Source organism: Jatropha curcas, chromosome 3 (genome assembly GCF_041381405.1).
Source record: "Jatropha curcas cultivar XTBG-Jc1 chromosome 3, XTBG_Jcur_1.0, whole genome shotgun sequence".
NCBI classification, from domain to species: Eukaryota; Viridiplantae; Streptophyta; class Magnoliopsida; order Malpighiales; family Euphorbiaceae; genus Jatropha; species Jatropha curcas.
This window is the reverse complement of record NC_143153.1, coordinates 30434623-30451524: the sequence shown is the minus strand read 5'-3', so window position 1 is coordinate 30451524 and position 16902 is coordinate 30434623. Positions and strand designations below refer to the sequence as shown.

Here is a 16902-nt window from a genome sequence, read left to right as displayed (position 1 = left end):
TCCTCATTAATGAAAGTAATTAAAACTTGTAAGTTCTTTTTTACCAAAAAAAAAAAAAAAAACCCTCGAGTACATAGCAAAACAGGATTCGGTATTTTCCAAGCAAAATAGTTATGGGCCCCAAAGAAAAGGGCAGTTTGGTAAAAATGACACCAAATTTTGCCTACTGTATAGTCATATGAAAGGACTGGGGAGTAGGGACCAAGGAGCCATATGCCCAAACAATCAAATCAGCACACAGCAGCAGAAAGTAGCAGCAACCTTTTGGCTTTGGTCATTTATAGTAGCTGGTTACTGGTAGCAGAATAAGCAGTGCAGAACAAGGAATGTTAAACATGAATATTGTGATTTGTTGAAGCTAAGCTTAAGGCTCTTTGTTGTTCTTGTTGTTGGTGTTATAATTATTTTTGCAGCAACCTTCTGGTGCTTCAATTTTCAAATCCCTCCACTTCCTCCTCAAATTCTTTTACCACCAACCTTCTCTCTCTTAAAATCACTTGTTCTCTCTCTGGTTGCTGCATCATTTTCTTGATCTAATCAAATCAATCTGATTTGATTGGACGTCGAGAAATTAATCCTCTCTCATATTCTTCTCCTTTTCTTCTTTTGTTTTTCTTTTTAATCATGGAGACATCGGAGAATTGCAGTGTTAAAGTTGCAGTTCATATTCGTCCGCTTATCGGCGATGAACGTGTTCAAGGTTGCAAAGATTGTGTCTCCGTTACGACTGGGAAGCCTCAGGTATTCTACATTTTTATTTCCTTTAAAAGTTTTGGTAATTTTGATATGATGAGCTTAACTTAAGCGCTCGTGGTTTTTAGAATTACTAGAAACTTGTTTTTTTTTTTTTTTTAATATATATATATTTGTAATCGGTATATCTTTTGGCTAATTATAGTAAGTTTGTAAATATATTCAATCTATCTCTAACTTGAGCTGGTTTGGATTCAGTATATATAGGAAATGAATGAGTGGAATAAATTTGGATTCTTAGTGATCATGTCCTTTATATAATACGAAGGAAGAGGTTGAAATAAACATGATTAACCATGCCCAATCTCAGGAAAAAAAAAAAAGACAAAGAATAAACATTCTAGTTTTAACATTTAAAGTTGAAGGCCAAGGTCTCCGATTTCACTTTATTTCTTGATTACATCATTTCTTAAGTATTCAGCTCAGTTTGATGATGGAATTATGCTCTGTAATTTTGCAAGTTAAAGAATATCAGTAATATATTTATTGGTATCATGCACGATATTGATATGTTAACATTGGTTTTGATTATGATGCAGGTGCAAATCGGTACTCATTCTTTTACGTTTGACCATGTATATGGAAATGGTGGTTCTCCATCATCTGCTATGTTTAAAGAATGTGTTGCTCCACTTGTTGACGGATTGTTCCAGGGTTATAATGCTACTGTACTTGCATATGGTCAGGTAATGTCATGTAAAATTACAATTTTTTTTTTTTTTTTTTTTTTTTTTTTTGAAAGTTGAACAAGGCTTCTCATGCAGTGTATTTTTTAATTAGTATTTTACATGTGCTTGCATTGCAGACAGGATCAGGCAAAACACATACAATGGGAACTAGCTTCAAAGATGGTTGCCAAACTGGATTGATTCCACAAGCAATGAATGCTCTGTTCAATAAGATTAAGACATTAAAGGATCAAACCGAATTCCAGTTACATGTGTCCTTCGTTGAGGTAAATTTCTCATGTTAATTTATTTAGTTATGTGCAGCAAAATACTTCAGTTGGTTTTTAGGCTGTTAGTTTCCTAGAAAAATTTTGTCCAATGACCAAAGATAAATGTAAACCTAAGAACTTTTCGGTTGAAAATGTCCATTCCTAACTTTGTCCTTCAGCTTTTGCTTAAGGCCCTGTTTGGTACAGATCTTTTCATATGTAGCTAGAATCCATTTGCATATGAGTTTTCATGTTTGTTATGATAGGTTAAGATATGAAATTCAATTGAATTCCACATTTATTTATGTTTGCTATAAATTTAGAATTCAATTTGATATGTGATAAACGTCTAAAGTACCCTTAAGGGAAAATAGAGAAAAAAAATAAACTAAGAAAGAAAATGGAATCAAGAAAGATAGAGGAGAGAGAAAGAAGAGAGAAAAAAAGGAAAAGAAGAGAAGGAAGGGAGATAAAAGATAGAAGAGAGAGAGAGAGAGAGAGAGAGAACAAAAATTATTAGTTGTGTAAATATTGCAAAATTCATTTGAAATTTAATCAATTTTGATGGAATTTGGTTTAGTTATGTTAAATTTCTGAATTGAATCTGTGGAATTCAAATGAATATTTTTTTTAACATACCAAACACTTAAAACTGGAAAATTTGAAGATATGGTATTTTTAATAACTTTTTTTAACTTAAAATGCTAGTGACAACAATTTGGAATGACATTTTGAAGAGGATTGAACCTTGAAATAGAATATAAAATGGTAACTTTTTTTATATATCTTGTTGCTGAGGAACTAATAATTGGGTTTCCATTTTGAAGATTCTAAAGGAAGAAGTGAGAGACTTGCTGGATTCTGAATCTGTGAGCAAATCAATGGTTGCTAATGGACATGGGAAAGTTGCTGTTCCTGGGAGGCCTCCAATACAAATACGTGAATCGTCAAATGGAGTTATAACGCTAGCAGGATCAACTGAATTATCTGTCAGTACATTACAGGAAATGGCTGCTTGCCTGGAGCAAGGATCATTAAGTAGGGCAACAGGAAGTACAAATATGAACAACCAGTCCAGGTAAGCCTTGAATGCCAAATATTCTCTTTCCTGCCTAACTTAAGATTTTAGTCTCAATAATGCTTCTCCATTCAGGCCAATTTGCCAATGTGAAGTAATTCAAGTTTTCCTTAACTGTCCCATTATGATGGTCCTTGTGGCATTTTGCTTAAAGAGCTAGGATATATAATGTTGACAAGGAACTCGTTTCTCGCAACAAAAAAAATTCCTTTTCTATGAATAATAACTATGTTTCTGAAAATTCCTCAGGCATATTTGTACAGTGAAATACTGGTAAATGAAAGAGAACCAAAATTTTGTTTGGAAGATCGGTTTTTATGCAGCAATTTCTGATGCTGGTGTCTTATTTGCTAAGTTTATCTAAATAACTTTATGGTCTTTGATTATTTATCCTGTTTTGGTTGTGAAAGTGATTCTCTTGCCTTTTTGCTTGAGATGTCATTAGAATAATGAATTCAAATGCTGGGAAGGAGTATTTCGTGGTTATAACTTAGCATTTAATTGTAATCTAATGGCATCCCATTCCCTTCTGCATGTTTATAAAAGTCGGTCGCACGCAATATTCACGATCACATTGGAACAGATGCGCAAACCGCATTCAGTTTCTCCTGTTAATGACACTCCAGATGAGGATATGGGCGAAGAGTATTTCTGTGCTAAGCTCCATTTGGTTGATCTAGCTGGATCTGAACGAGCGAAGAGAACTGGTTCGGATGGTCTTCGTTTGAAAGAAGGTAGGTTAATGCATTACTTTCATGTATTACTGCAGGGCTTTGTCATTATTGATTGTTTTCATAAGAAATATAATTGCACATTGTTTTATTTTATTTTATTTTTTGTATTCTTTACAAACAGGTATTCACATAAATAGGGGGCTTCTGGCACTTGGTAATGTCATCAGCGTGCTTGGGGATGAAAAAAAGCGAAAAGAAGGAGTGCATGTTCCTTACCGAGACAGTAAACTGACACGACTCTTGCAGGTTAGATTAGCTTAATGTGAAATATATAGTACTTTTGATATAGGAAATTGCATTTCTATGTTCTTAAATTTGATTTACCGATTTTGAAATGATTTAGCTGATTATGAATATCAGAATTTAGAAATGACAAACAAGAAACTGCTATCTTTATAGTGGGTTTGAGAAGTCATAGAGTAACTACAAAATAATTAATTTGCTGTTTCTTTCTTCTGAAATCTTTTCTTTTAAATGCTTTATGATTTAAGATTGATTATGCTCTTTGGCAGGATTCACTAGGTGGAAACAGCAAGACTGTTATGATAGGTAATCCATTACTTAATTTCAGAATTACGATCTTGTCTTTGGTAATTGTTTGGGGCATTGTATAGCTATCTAGATATCGTGATGTGTTTCCAAATACATGTTGTTTGTAATGAGTTTTGGCCCTCCTTCCAGCTTGCATCAGTCCTGCTGACATCAATGCTGAGGAAACTCTCAACACTCTCAAATATGCAAATCGTGCTCGAAATATTCAGAATAAGCCTGTTGTAAGTTTGTTTGCAACTTGGTTATTCTTTTCAGGTCCTCAATCCCCTTTAGTCTACTATAAATATCCCTTTGTATTGTAAAATTTTATCTGATGTGAAGATCACCTGGAGAGGTATAAATTTATATATTTTTCCCTTTTTGGCACAGGTTAACCGAGATTTAATATCCACTGAGGTGCAACAGATGCGCCAACAGCTGAAGTACTTGCAAGCAGAACTTCGTGCTCGGGGGAGAGGAGCTCCATCAGATGAAGTCCTGGTATATGCCTTCCGCATAACTGTCTTTTGATAAAAAGTAGTGGCTTTTGCATGAGTTATTTCAGGAGAAATTGTATTTGACAATGACTCAGTAGAAAATAATCTTGGTTTGACAGATGCTGAATGAAAGGATTGCTTGGCTCGAGGCTGCAAATGAAGATCTTTCTCGAGAACTTCATGAATACCGCAGCCGTTGTGCTGTAGTAGACCAGTGTGAAATTGATGCCCAAGCACAAGTATGTCAATGGGATTTTCTAGTCTCTCCTTCTGCCCACCCCACTTTGTTTCTCTTTTCTTGTTTTTCCAAAATAATTTTTTATTTATTGATTGAAATGTTAATTTTCTCAAATATGAATAGAAATGGTTGCATGTGATATTTATTTGACCGGTACGGTGGAATATGTTTTAAAAAGTTCTAGATCCATAAGTAATGCATCTCGAATTTGAATCTCAGGAAGGCCATGCCTATTTTGCAAAAAGTGATGGACTTAAAAGAGATTTTCAGAGTATGGACTCATCTGACTATCAGATGGGTGAATCCATATCAGGTATTCCCTCATTTACTTATATAGTCTGGGCCATCCTGGGACAGTAATGCTGGGACCAGGATCAAAGGAACTTGAACATATTGCACCCTCACATAAACTGTATAAGCATTTGTATTTGGTAATTTTAGTTACATTCTTTCTACTGTGGGATGGCTCAGAATGCACATATACTTGCAAATCCGCTACCATGTGAGGTATGCTATCATGCAACTCATATATTTTCCTTGGCCACTTGTCTTCCATGTTGGCCAAATTGCATTCTGCAGGTGAAAGTTCTGAGGAAATTGATGAAGCAGCAAAAGAATGGGAGCATGCACTTATGCAGGGTACCATGGATAAACAATTGAATGAGTTAAACAAACGCTTGGAGCAAAAAGAGGTTTCTTTTATGGCTTTTGTTTTATGAAATACATGAAATTGATAAGTGCACAAATATTTTTTTTAATAAGAAATAAATTTATTTCCTAACAAGAAATAAATTATGTGTATATCTGTTGTTAAGGGAAGTCCTATTTACCTAGGATTTTATCATAAAATATATATCATGGTAGAGCTCTTGGACATCACTTTGAGGCTTGTGTCCGATTCTTCAAGAAACAACATAGCACTTCAACCAGAACTGTAAAAGACTCGGTATAAAAGGGATGTAGATGCTTTTTAACCAATTTTTTTTAGGAATTAATTTCTATGGCTACAAGAATTTGATGGTATATACATGGTTGGATCAATCTTTTGAGCTTGTTACAATTGCTTGTTCTGCATGTACAGTAGTAATTTGAAAAATTTGAACTTTCAAGCTTATAACCATCGTGTTCTTATTAATTGTAATCTCAAGTGCTATTTGTCTAGCTTCTGTTGAAGCTCACTTGACGGTATTATAGTACTATTTTTTGCTTAAATTGTCTGATAAGAATCAAGTACCTCCAGTTCCAGCAGCTGGATGAAGTTACTTTTACTCCCACCAATACTTTACAACTAAAATTAGTATATTGACCAAACTTCACCTTATTTTAGTGAGCAAAGTCAGGGAAACAAGTCTGTCTGTGTCCTGGGGGGTAAATCTAGGCTCATGTTTTTATTCTTTTCGAATGCAGTCTGAGATGAAACTTTTTGTGGAGGTTGACACTGAAGCTTTGAAACAGCACTTTAGGAAGAAAATCATGGAACTTGAGGAAGAGAAGAGAATTGTGCAGGTATAATTGAACATTTTTTATTTTTTATTTTTTATTTTTTATTTTTTCGTTTGCTAGTTCTTAATGTTTATGGCTTATGCAAAGTAAAATAACTACAGCAAGAGCGGGATCATTTGCTAGCTGAAATTGGGAATCGTTCTGCTAATTCTGATGGACAAACACAGAAAACAAATGATTTTCATTCACAGAAATTAAAAGCGCTTGAAGCACAGGTTAGTTTACATGTCACCTAACTATTTCGTTCTGTCAGCCTGAACTGTAGAACGGTTTCATTTTTTATTTTATTTTTTCTTTTTGAAATTCAGATTTTAGATCTTAAAAGCAAACAAGAAAACCGGGTTGAGCTTTTAAAGCAAAAACAAAGAAGTGATGAAGCAGCAAAGAGATTGCAAGCTGAAATACAGCAAATCAAGTCACAAAAGGTTTGTTTTCATTCAAATGCTTCTATTTTAAATTATGTCTCAGAAACGTGTATCTTGAAACTTTAATATCTTTCCTTCTCTTGCGTTCTTCTTGTGCAGGTTCAGTTGCAGAATAAGATAAAACAAGAGGCAGAACAATTTCGACAATGGAAGGCCTCAAGAGAGAAGGAAGTGCTACAGGTGTGGTGCTTCTCTTTCTGTTAACGATATAATCTGGATTTCTTTGATGCCTTAAGTTGCAAAGAGTTGGTGTAGGATTGTCACAAATCAGATTCACTCATATATCTCTGTTGACTGGACATTCATGGATTATAAAAATCTCCAGTTTTAATTCAACTTGGAAGAAAACTTTTACTGCATATAACTTGGGTAATTATCCCAAGTTTTTCAAGATTTCAACATTGTAACAAGTATATTATATTATGATATGAAATTTGCTGATCTACTTCTGTGGCTTCATGCTGTTGTGCAACCATATGCATTGGGTGAATCAATCTCCTGCAACCTTTTATCACAATATGCATTAGCTTATCAAAGTTCTATTTTGCCTTCATGTATCAAAGCACCCGTTTCCATGCTATATTCAACATTTTAGGCTTCCCAGTGCCCCTCTGCTTTCCTTTTTCTTTTACGTTTTCACATTTTTATGTTGTTTTCTTAAGATGTTTGTTGATAGATTCTTCCCTTCTGAGTTCTGATTGATTCCTTAGTTTACACCTTGATTTCCTTTCTATTTGATTCTTTTAAACAGCTGGTATCCTAATCATGCTTGCAAGTTTCTTTTACATTGTATTGTTTTTTTATGCTAATTAGTTTTAGCTGTATTTTGGCTTTGCTGAATCAGCTAAGAAAGGAAGGCAGGAGAAATGAGTACGAGCGACATAAACTTGAAGCATTGCATCAAAGACAGAAACTGGTAAAAGGACCATATCTTTCAAGTTCTTAGTATATCTATTTAAATATGATGACGTGGTGTGAGAGATTCATGCTGCATCTTTTGTGTCTCCCTAAACTGTAGCTCTGATTTTCTTCAATTAAACCCTATCTGGTGAATGGGGTGAAAAGTGAACTATGAATGACATTATTTTTCTATGCCTGAATCCCTGCATAACTTTGAATTAGAATGACTAGAGATAAATTAATGTAAATTGAGAGCATCAATGATGTGATATAGTATTTTGAAAGACAGGGACAAGTTCCAGAATTGTGCCCAAAGAAAGACATGTAATTTGTAGTAATCAAAATAGAAAAAAGAAAACTCAAGCATGAATAATAAGGCAATATGGTATGATACCATTAATAACAATCAACTTCACAAGAAGTGAAATAATAATTCATTAGCATGAAGTCATTGACCGACATTCAAATCAATACTTCTTTTATCTAAAGTCGCCTTCAAATTTAAGATTTTCCTTCTTCATATGCTTTGCTACTGTTGGAATATGCTTCCTTTAGCTAATCCAAAGTTTTTTGGATCTTTTGACTTAAATTGACTTACATTATTATCCTTTTCTTTAAGGTTCTTCAAAGAAAGACAGAAGAGGCAGCAATGGCTACAAGAAGGCTAAAGGATCTGTTGGAAGCTCGCAAGTCTTCAATACGTGAGAACTCAGGTAATTTTTCACTTTTTTCGTTTGGTCTCATATAGTCTGTCAAACATTCGGACACCCTCATTATATTATCATCTCTTGCAGTTAATTCAAATGGACATACATCACCTCTGCAGGTAATGATCTAATCTTGAGCAATTCCTTACTATAGTTTGTTTATTCAGAGTCAATGATGTCTGTTTGAATCCATTGACCCCTTTATGATTGGTTGTGCTTAGTTGAGGTTCGTTGTCATGAATCACGATCATGGTACAGCTCCAATTTTGCTTCTAAAAGATTATTATATTACAAAGGATACATTTCAATGAATTTGGGGCTGGATACTCATGTTTTTGGTTTTTCTACAACCTGAGACAAGATGGCAAAGCATTCAAGCCAATCTACTTTAAGTGGCGCATAGATTGATATCTTTATGCTATAAGCTAATGTCAGAAAATATTAATTCAGAGTTACACTTTTAGGGCAACGAAAAATCTTTACAAAGGTGGCTTGATCATGAGATAGAAGTGATGCTGAACATCCATGAAGTTCGTTTCCAGTATGAAAAACAGAGACAAGAGTATGGCATCTGCCCTTTACTCCTATTAGTTGCCACTGGTTTTAGCTGTTTCAATATGCTTGTATATTTATTTAATTTTCTTAACAGACAAGCTGCACTGGCAGAGGAGTTAGCCTTGTTGAAAGAAGTAGATCAGTTTGGTCATAATGAGTGTAGTCAACAAAAAGGGAAGAATGGATGTTCTAGGTATGTATATGATTTCTTGTCCCAACTAAAGGCTACTAGCGTTGGGACTGTACATCAACATTCAATAACATATCTTATGCTCAAATAATATGATGCATAGTAGAAGTATCATAAGCTAATATAAGATCATTTACTGGTTTCTGTTTCTTTCAACCTTTTTAGATTATTTTTGATGTCACCAAATGCAAGAATGGCGAGAATAGCTTCTCTAGAGAATATGCTGAACTTATCTTCCAATGCATTAACGGCAATGGCTTCACAACTTTCGGAGGCAGCAGATAGGGAGCGTTCCCTGCTTGGTCGTGGACACTGGAACCAATTACGCTCAATGGGAGAAGCTAAAAACCTGCTTCAGTATATGTTCACTGCTGCTGCTGACGTGAGGTAACATAAACTGCCCAAGTTGGGATCTCTACTTTTCCTAGTGTTTGAGTAAACTGCATGTGACATCAAGTATATCAATGTTTTCTAACATTTTTTGTTTATAAATTTTTATTATGGCTTCTTCTGTGGTAGTTTTTAAGAGTTGTGTTCCTCTGGTGTACATGGGTAGTAGTTTCTTGTTAATGATTATTTTATTTAGAAAAAAGGTTGTCTTTCTTTCTTTTTTTTTTTTTTTTTTTTTTTTTGAGAGAAAAAATAGACATCTTATTAGTGATAGAATTTGAAGTTTTTTTTCTGGGAAGTGTCATAACATATTACTTGTCTGTCAATAGGTTCCAGTTGTGGGATAAAGCTATGGAAATGAAGGACCTGAAAGACCAGCTGAATGAGCTTGTAAATCTACTGCGACAAAGCGAGGCCCAGAGGAAGGAACTTGTAAAGGAGCAAAAGATGAGGGAACAAGCTGTTGCTATTGCCTTAGCTACGTCAGCTTCGGTTTCGGTGAGAATATCTGCTGGTCATAACTTATTAGTTATATATCGTCTTTGAACTGTAAGCTTACACATTAATTGGGATATTGTGCATTTTTATTTACATTAATTGAACACAGAGATGTATAAGGAATTATACTCAAGTTAAATAAGGCCATAGTAACTTGTTGCTAAATGACCTTGTGTAAACTTATATATATCCCTGTTAATTCATACAAGATCAAATTTGTATGCATCTTCAACAATATTTGACACATGGGATAGAAATCATCTCTGATTGCCAAACAAGTATTGAAATATAGCGTCTCTTGTTCAGCTCAGGGCATTTGTTGCCAAGTGCCGTGCAATGTAAAGGCATTTGCTTTCTTGCATGAATCTTAACTTAAGGCCTAGTTTCAAGCTCAGCTGAAAAAGCACCATTTGGTGGAAGGGCTTTGGGAAGAAAAGAGGCCTCATGTTGTGTTAAATACTATTCTTTTTTTTTTTTCTAAAGAAAATGAACAAGCAATATTGTTTTAACAGTTAATGAATGGAAATCAACAGGGTAACTCACGCAGTTCATCTAAGCACTATGCTGATGATACGAGTGGTCCTCTGTCCCCAATTTCACATCCAGCGGCAAAGCAACTAAAATTTACACCTGGGATTGTTAACGGGTCTGTCAGAGAGTCCGTGACCTTCCGAGATCAGACACGGAAGGTAACTTTCCTCCTACCAGTCCTGTAGGTTGTGATTTCTTATGGATAACAAAATCAAGATACTGTGAGCGCAGATGGTACCAGTTGGGCAATTGCCAATGAAGAAACTGGTAGCTGTTGGGCAAACCGGAAAACTCTGGAGATGGAAGAGAAGTCATCATCAGTGGCTGCTTCAGTTCAAATGGAAATGGCAGAAGCCATGGAAGCTCTCAGAATGGATCAAACACAGTGATGAGACGATAATGAGATCAAGACCTCGACCACAGGCCGTCATTGATGCAATATGACTGCCTGCTTCAATTTCACCAGTTTTCTAACCGACATGATTGCCATAAATGATCCAACACGTGGCTGATTGAGATGAAGAATGAATGCAGGTAATGTTCCTTCTCATTCTTCATATATTTATCAAATCTGATGCAAATAAAAATTTTCCGAGGTTTTAATCACTATTTCTTATCATATAGTGTCTCTTTAAAATGTGAGAGACCATGCACATGCACCTTTTTTCACATTCATGTTAGATCCACCTATAATTTGAGGTGGATTTCACAATGCACTCTGGGCACACTCGATAATTTCATGATGGGAGGACCAAAGTACAACATTTTTTTCCTTACCTGCATGAAAAATTATTATTGTCCTTATGAAATGCAGGCATGTTATGTCTTATTGGGAAATGAAGTACTGTGGCTGATGCTGTGCTGTTCTTGCACTGGACTGGTAATTCACCCATCCAAGTATCTTGGCTCTTATGTTTTCTGGAAAATGGCAGATTGGTCGAATGACCAGGAATCATCAAGTACAGCAGAAGGTGTTGTTCATGTTTGTAGATTGTTTTTCTATTAATTTTGGTGTTTTTGCCATGACGATTGATGGAAGAGGAAATTATTCAACCTGTGTATAAGCTGTGTAGAAGGTGTTTCCATTCTTCTCTCTGTATATGTTATGATTTTATTTGTTATATATTAAACAGTTATTTTTCAAGCTATAATGACAACCTTTTTTAGATTAGTCTTTGTTACAATGTTAAACAGGTAGCTTGTAATAGCAGTATTACTGCTCTTGAGACGGACCTATTGGCTATTGTTTTACTGAACTTTCCAGTCTATAATTTTTACCCTGTAGAAATTAAACAATGTTTGATTGAACTTTCCAGGCTACTGTTTGATGTCTTTGTTTGATTATATGAATCTTTTGTTTTCATCGTGCTTCATAGTTTGACCACCCTCTATGGAACGTTACTGAACTGCGGCTAGAAGCCGAGAGAAAATTAATCAAAACCTCATTAACTCGTTGTCATGGTAGCTGATACTGCAGCTATATCTTTCACCCTTTTGTCTCTCTAGCTAGTATAGGTTGAAGGTTTGTCCAGCTGCTCGCTAAAACCAATGGTATTGAAGGATTTGTATAGTTTATCAGCACGAAGGGAAATGTTTCGCTCCTAATTGTAGATGATAGAGAATATGGTGAGAAAAGTTATCCTCTTATCGGCAGGGAAACGTTTCATTTGACAACAGGGTACCTTTTAGTTTCAAGCTTTCTTTCCAGTTCTATGAAGTGATGGAAGAATAAAATAAAACAATTCTGTTTGTGCTGAAGCCTAACATAGTCAAGCAATATATATTTTAACAGAGAAGGCAAACATCTTTGGATTTCTCAAAAAGGTAGTTTTTGTTAGCAAAGTTCAAAATCCAGAACTGTAATATAAAGTAAAATGCTTTTTATCCAATTGATATTTACAAATTAGCTTGTACAACAAAAGCATGAGATTTTATTAAACATAATCTGATTACAGTTTTGGAAAATTATATCCTATGTGATGCCATTTACATCCACGTGAAATATAATATAAGTATGAGAAGAAGATAGATAAATTGAGAGGAGAGAATAAGCAAATTGAGAGAAAAACTTTCATTAATTCTCTGTGTATGACATATATATATTTATAAACAATTCGGGTCAAAATTGTATGTTACAAAATTGTTTTAGTAAAGAACTAGCCTAATGATTCATAATATTGAGAAGGGAAACTCTGATTTTGACCAGTTGCCTATAGATGCAGTCAAGTTCCTCCTCTGCTTCCTGAATGGTTGATTCCAATGATTCCAATCCTTTAAGAACATTTTGAAGTTGTAAACAATTGATATCTTTGCTTGACTTTAGGATAAGCAATTCAGAATCAATATTCCCAACTTCATTGTCTTCAACTTCCACTTCACATGACACACGCTTGGATTGCATTAGCCTTGAGATGACAGAGGACTTTGTTTTTGCCTTTGGCTGAGAAATGAAAGATAAAATGGACTTTAACACTGCAAAGCTCATTTCCTCAACACCTCTTAGCATGCTGATCACGTTGGAGTTATTGTACAATGCTTCTGTTGAGCAATTCCTCTCTTTTCTATTCAAATTTCTTAGACACTTTTTAATCAATTTGTTCAATTGCTTTCTTGACACCATGTATGCATCAACTTCACTTGTCCCTTTTCTTCTACGGAGAGATAATTCGAGTTCTTGCAAATATTCTTTCATCTGTGAGAAAAAACCTCTTGTGGTGTCACACAAATCCAATAGCTCCAGAGATCCATTCAATGCATTTTCTGCACACAAGCTTTGCCTCTCATGAGAAAGAGTCTGCTTAGCACTTTGCAGTTGAACTGAATCATCCACACACTCCAACAGATTTTTTAGACCGCTCAATTTTTTCCCTATTGATTGGGACTGTGATGCCTTCAATTTGTACAATTGCTCCTCAATACTGAGATTGAGGGGATGAGATGTGGATGGCAAGCTGATTGAACGGAGATGACAAGCAGCCATTTTGATTTTTTTTTTTTTTTTTTGTGTGTGAATGTAGAGTAGTCTTGCTTGTTGTTGAAGCCAATGCATTGAACCCCTTAATTATATAGAAAAGAGCAACAAAACTTAAAAAAGTATCATCTTCTTGATCTCGATCTAAATTGGCTGTCATGTTCTGAGTTTTGCGGCAATCTCAGCAATTGTCTCATTCATGTTCTGCTGTGATTAAGCAATATGATTAGACAATTTCTAGACACAAAAATCAGAATCAAATTATGTAACATTCATTGAGGTTGAGTCCATGCATGGCATCTAATAATTCTATTAAGATAATCAAAATATGTAATAATTTAACATTAATTGGTACACCAAATGATAAAGAAAGCCTTGATAATGAACAACTCTCATCAAGATCCATGGTGTGATGGAGCAAGTAGAATCTTGACAGTCTTGATTATACATGAATGAGATGCTGTCCATGCATGCAATGCATTATAATTAAAGTAATAACGCATTCTTGTTTATTAAACGTAGAGCATGATCCACCTACATGGTTGCTCATAATTTATTATATGATCCATATGTACAATGACCGAAAGATAGGAGACATTTTGAATAAACTAAAACTCTTGCACTAATCTAATTCGAGTCAATGAGGGGTCTATGGTTAATATTCTATGCAAAGAAAAATAAAACCTTTCAATTCTGGAATTCGAAAGTTTCTCTATATTCAAATAGTTGCCCCCTAAATTTTGGGCAATAGAGACAAAATCAGTAATTAAACTAACATTGATTTGAGTCCCTCCATAGCAGCTTGAGAACTGTTATGAAATAGCAAACTTAAGCAAGTGTTTTGATCGAAAGGATATTAGTGTTGACTGCTATATGATACATAAGAGAATTCTTTTCATTTTTCTTCAAATTCAAATTTCTCAGATATATGTAATATGCATACTTCATATTGTAATTTGAAACTGTTTTCTATGCAACAATTTCCCAATTTCAGAAAACAACGTCATCAGTGAATAAAATGCAATATACAGTAGCTAAATTTGAACTGGACTCCATGTTCTAACTGCAATTTTTTATTTCCTTGTTTTTTCAGAACTTGCAGTAAGAATTAATGTATTTGGCTACAAATCAAATTTAACATAAATTTCAATATTCCAATTGTTCGTTTCTTATACAGTTAAACATAATCGGACCAAAAATTGCAAATTTAAAAATTATCTTTTCTGTCGAAACAAAATTCTTTCCACCCCAACTTGCTTTCTTTTGATGTTCAGATATTAATGTTTCCATATCATTGTTGAACAATCCAGCGCCAAGCAGCAGAATATATTTTCAACAGAGAAAGTTCACTTCTGATTACTTCCACTGACTTGGATTAAAATAGAAACAATATAAACACACTTTGAACTCCCATGCAATGAAATATAATATAAAATTCCAAAACTAAGAAATATTGAGAGGGGAGAATGAGGAAGTTGAGAGAAATGCTATCAACAGAGTATATTAGTATTAACTTTCATTCTCTATCTGTACATATATGTATTTTACAATTTGGAATAAATTCTATGCTACAAAATTGTGTTTGGTAGTTGCCAGATGCAGCACAACTAATTATTCAGAATATTGAGAAGGGATACTCTGGTTTTCACCAACTGCCTATATATGCACTCAAGTTCCTCCTCTGCTTCTTTGATGCTTGATTCCAACGACTCCAATCCTTTCAAAACATTTTGAATTTGCAAATGTTTGATGTCTTTGCTTGATTTTAGGACAAGCAACTCAGCATCAATGTTCTCTATTTCACTGGCTTCAACTTCACATGAAACGCGCTTGGATTGCAATAATTTTGAGATGATAGAGGACTTTGATTTTGCCCTTGGCACAGAAATGAAAGATAAGATGAATTTGAAAGCCGAAACGCTAATTTCCTCGACATCTCTTAGCATGGTAATCGTGTTCGAGTTACTGTTCAATGCTGCTGGTGAACAATTCCTCTCCTTTCTCTTCAAGTTTCTCAGAGACTTGCAAATCAGTTTGTTCAACTTCTTTCTAGATACCATATATGCATCAACTTCGCTTGTCAAGCAAAAGTCTCCGCCTTTTCTTCTCCGGAGAGATAATTCGAGTCCCTGCACACATTCCTTCATCTGTGAAAGGAAGTCTCTTGTGGTGTCGCACATATCCAATAGCTCTATAGATCCATTTAATGCGTTCTCTCCAGACATGTTTAGATTTTGTTGGGTGGTTGGCAGTTGAAGCAAATCATCAACACACTCGAACAAATTTTTTAGGCCATTTAGTTTCTGCCCTATTGATGAGGAATGTGATGCCTTCAACTTGTACAGTTGCTCCTCAATACTTGCAGTTAGAGGATGAGATCCGGTTGGTAAACTGACTGAACGGAGATGACAAGCAGCCATTTCTTTTTTACTCTGGAGAAGAAAGGTTATCAAGAAGATATTTACAGAACGTCCTAGACCTTGGCTATTGTCTCAGCCATCTTTGAACATCTTATATCTAGAAGGCCAAAAATAGAACTTGGACATCTCAGCTTCTTGATCTTGATCCAAATTGGCTGTCATGTTGTGTTGTGATGAAGCATTCTGATTAAAGAAATTCACGATGTATATATATTGTCAAACAAATTATGTGCCGAAAGATTCCAAGACAAAAAAATCAGCATCTATATTATATAGCATTGAGCTTGAGTACATCCATCAAATTATTCCATTAAGATAATGAAAATAAGTAATCATTTAATATCGGTACCCGATAGAGTTGTTTACTGCTTAGTTTGCATGTGCAGAATCCTTAATGGACTCCTATAAAATATATACATCCATGCGGGAGATGAAGCTGCATTTGCTGCACGGACAAGAACATGCACATAATTGTTCCATTTTCTCTAATTCTGCATTCAAATTGATAAGGAGACTGTTCGACAACTCTCATTGGGATGCCTGGTGTCAAGGAGCAAGTAGAAACATGACAACCTTTATTTTATATAACACTTCCATGCGTGTTTAGCTGATTTCTTTACATGGATCTAGTATACCAAGTGCAAAGCAGGATCCATCTATCCAGCTGCAAATCCACCTTAGCTGATTTCTTTATATGAACCAAACAATGAGAGAAAGATGAGAAAGCCATATTTGAACCAAAAAAAAAAAAAAAACTAAAATTCATGTGGGGCAAGTCTATTTGTAATTACTTAAATTTGAGTCAAGCAGAAGAATAGACTATAATACTGATACATCGATCTAGGGCATTATATCAAGAACTTTTATTGGTGTTTGAAGAATTGTTCAAATAAATTGTGATCAATAAAAACAATAGTCATGCAGTTGCAAGAGAAAAATTCAGAAATGATAACATTGCTCAAGAATGTCCATTGATGGGCGCTTCACTAAGTCAACATCTCTTCCAAAAAGAATAAGCAAACATTCAGGGAACAATTACCTCTA

At 34.8% G+C, this 16902-nt stretch overlaps 3 protein-coding genes across 3 annotated transcripts; 1 reads left to right on the top strand and 2 right to left on the bottom strand.

Annotated features, from left to right (window-relative positions):
* The first annotated feature begins 213 nt into the window (after window positions 1-213).
* LOC105639749 (kinesin-like protein KIN-4A) lies at window positions 214-11775 on the top strand. Its single transcript, XM_012223895.4, has 26 exons — window positions 214-741; window positions 1293-1439; window positions 1559-1708; window positions 2518-2768; window positions 3315-3502; window positions 3624-3748; window positions 4015-4051; window positions 4184-4275; window positions 4424-4534; window positions 4650-4769; window positions 4988-5081; window positions 5348-5460; window positions 6176-6274; window positions 6373-6486; window positions 6580-6696; window positions 6796-6876; window positions 7541-7612; window positions 8216-8309; window positions 8391-8422; window positions 8768-8865; window positions 8953-9051; window positions 9214-9435; window positions 9768-9936; window positions 10470-10625; window positions 10699-11001; window positions 11282-11775. Exons 1-25 carry the CDS (start codon window positions 625-627, stop codon window positions 10909-10911), a joined length of 3111 nt encoding a protein of 1036 aa, XP_012079285.1. The 5' UTR covers window positions 214-624; the 3' UTR covers window positions 10912-11001; window positions 11282-11775.
* Window positions 11776-12628: 853 nt separating this feature from the next.
* Window positions 12629-13459, bottom strand: LOC105639750 (uncharacterized). Its single transcript, XM_012223896.4, has one exon. It carries the CDS (start codon window positions 13445-13447, stop codon window positions 12629-12631), a length of 819 nt encoding a protein of 272 aa, XP_012079286.3. The 5' UTR covers window positions 13448-13459.
* A 1586-nt stretch (window positions 13460-15045) lies between these two features.
* LOC105639752 (uncharacterized) lies at window positions 15046-15870 on the bottom strand. Its single transcript, XM_012223897.4, has one exon. It carries the CDS (start codon window positions 15856-15858, stop codon window positions 15046-15048), a length of 813 nt encoding a protein of 270 aa, XP_012079287.1. The 5' UTR covers window positions 15859-15870.
* Window positions 15871-16902: the final 1032 nt, after the last annotated feature.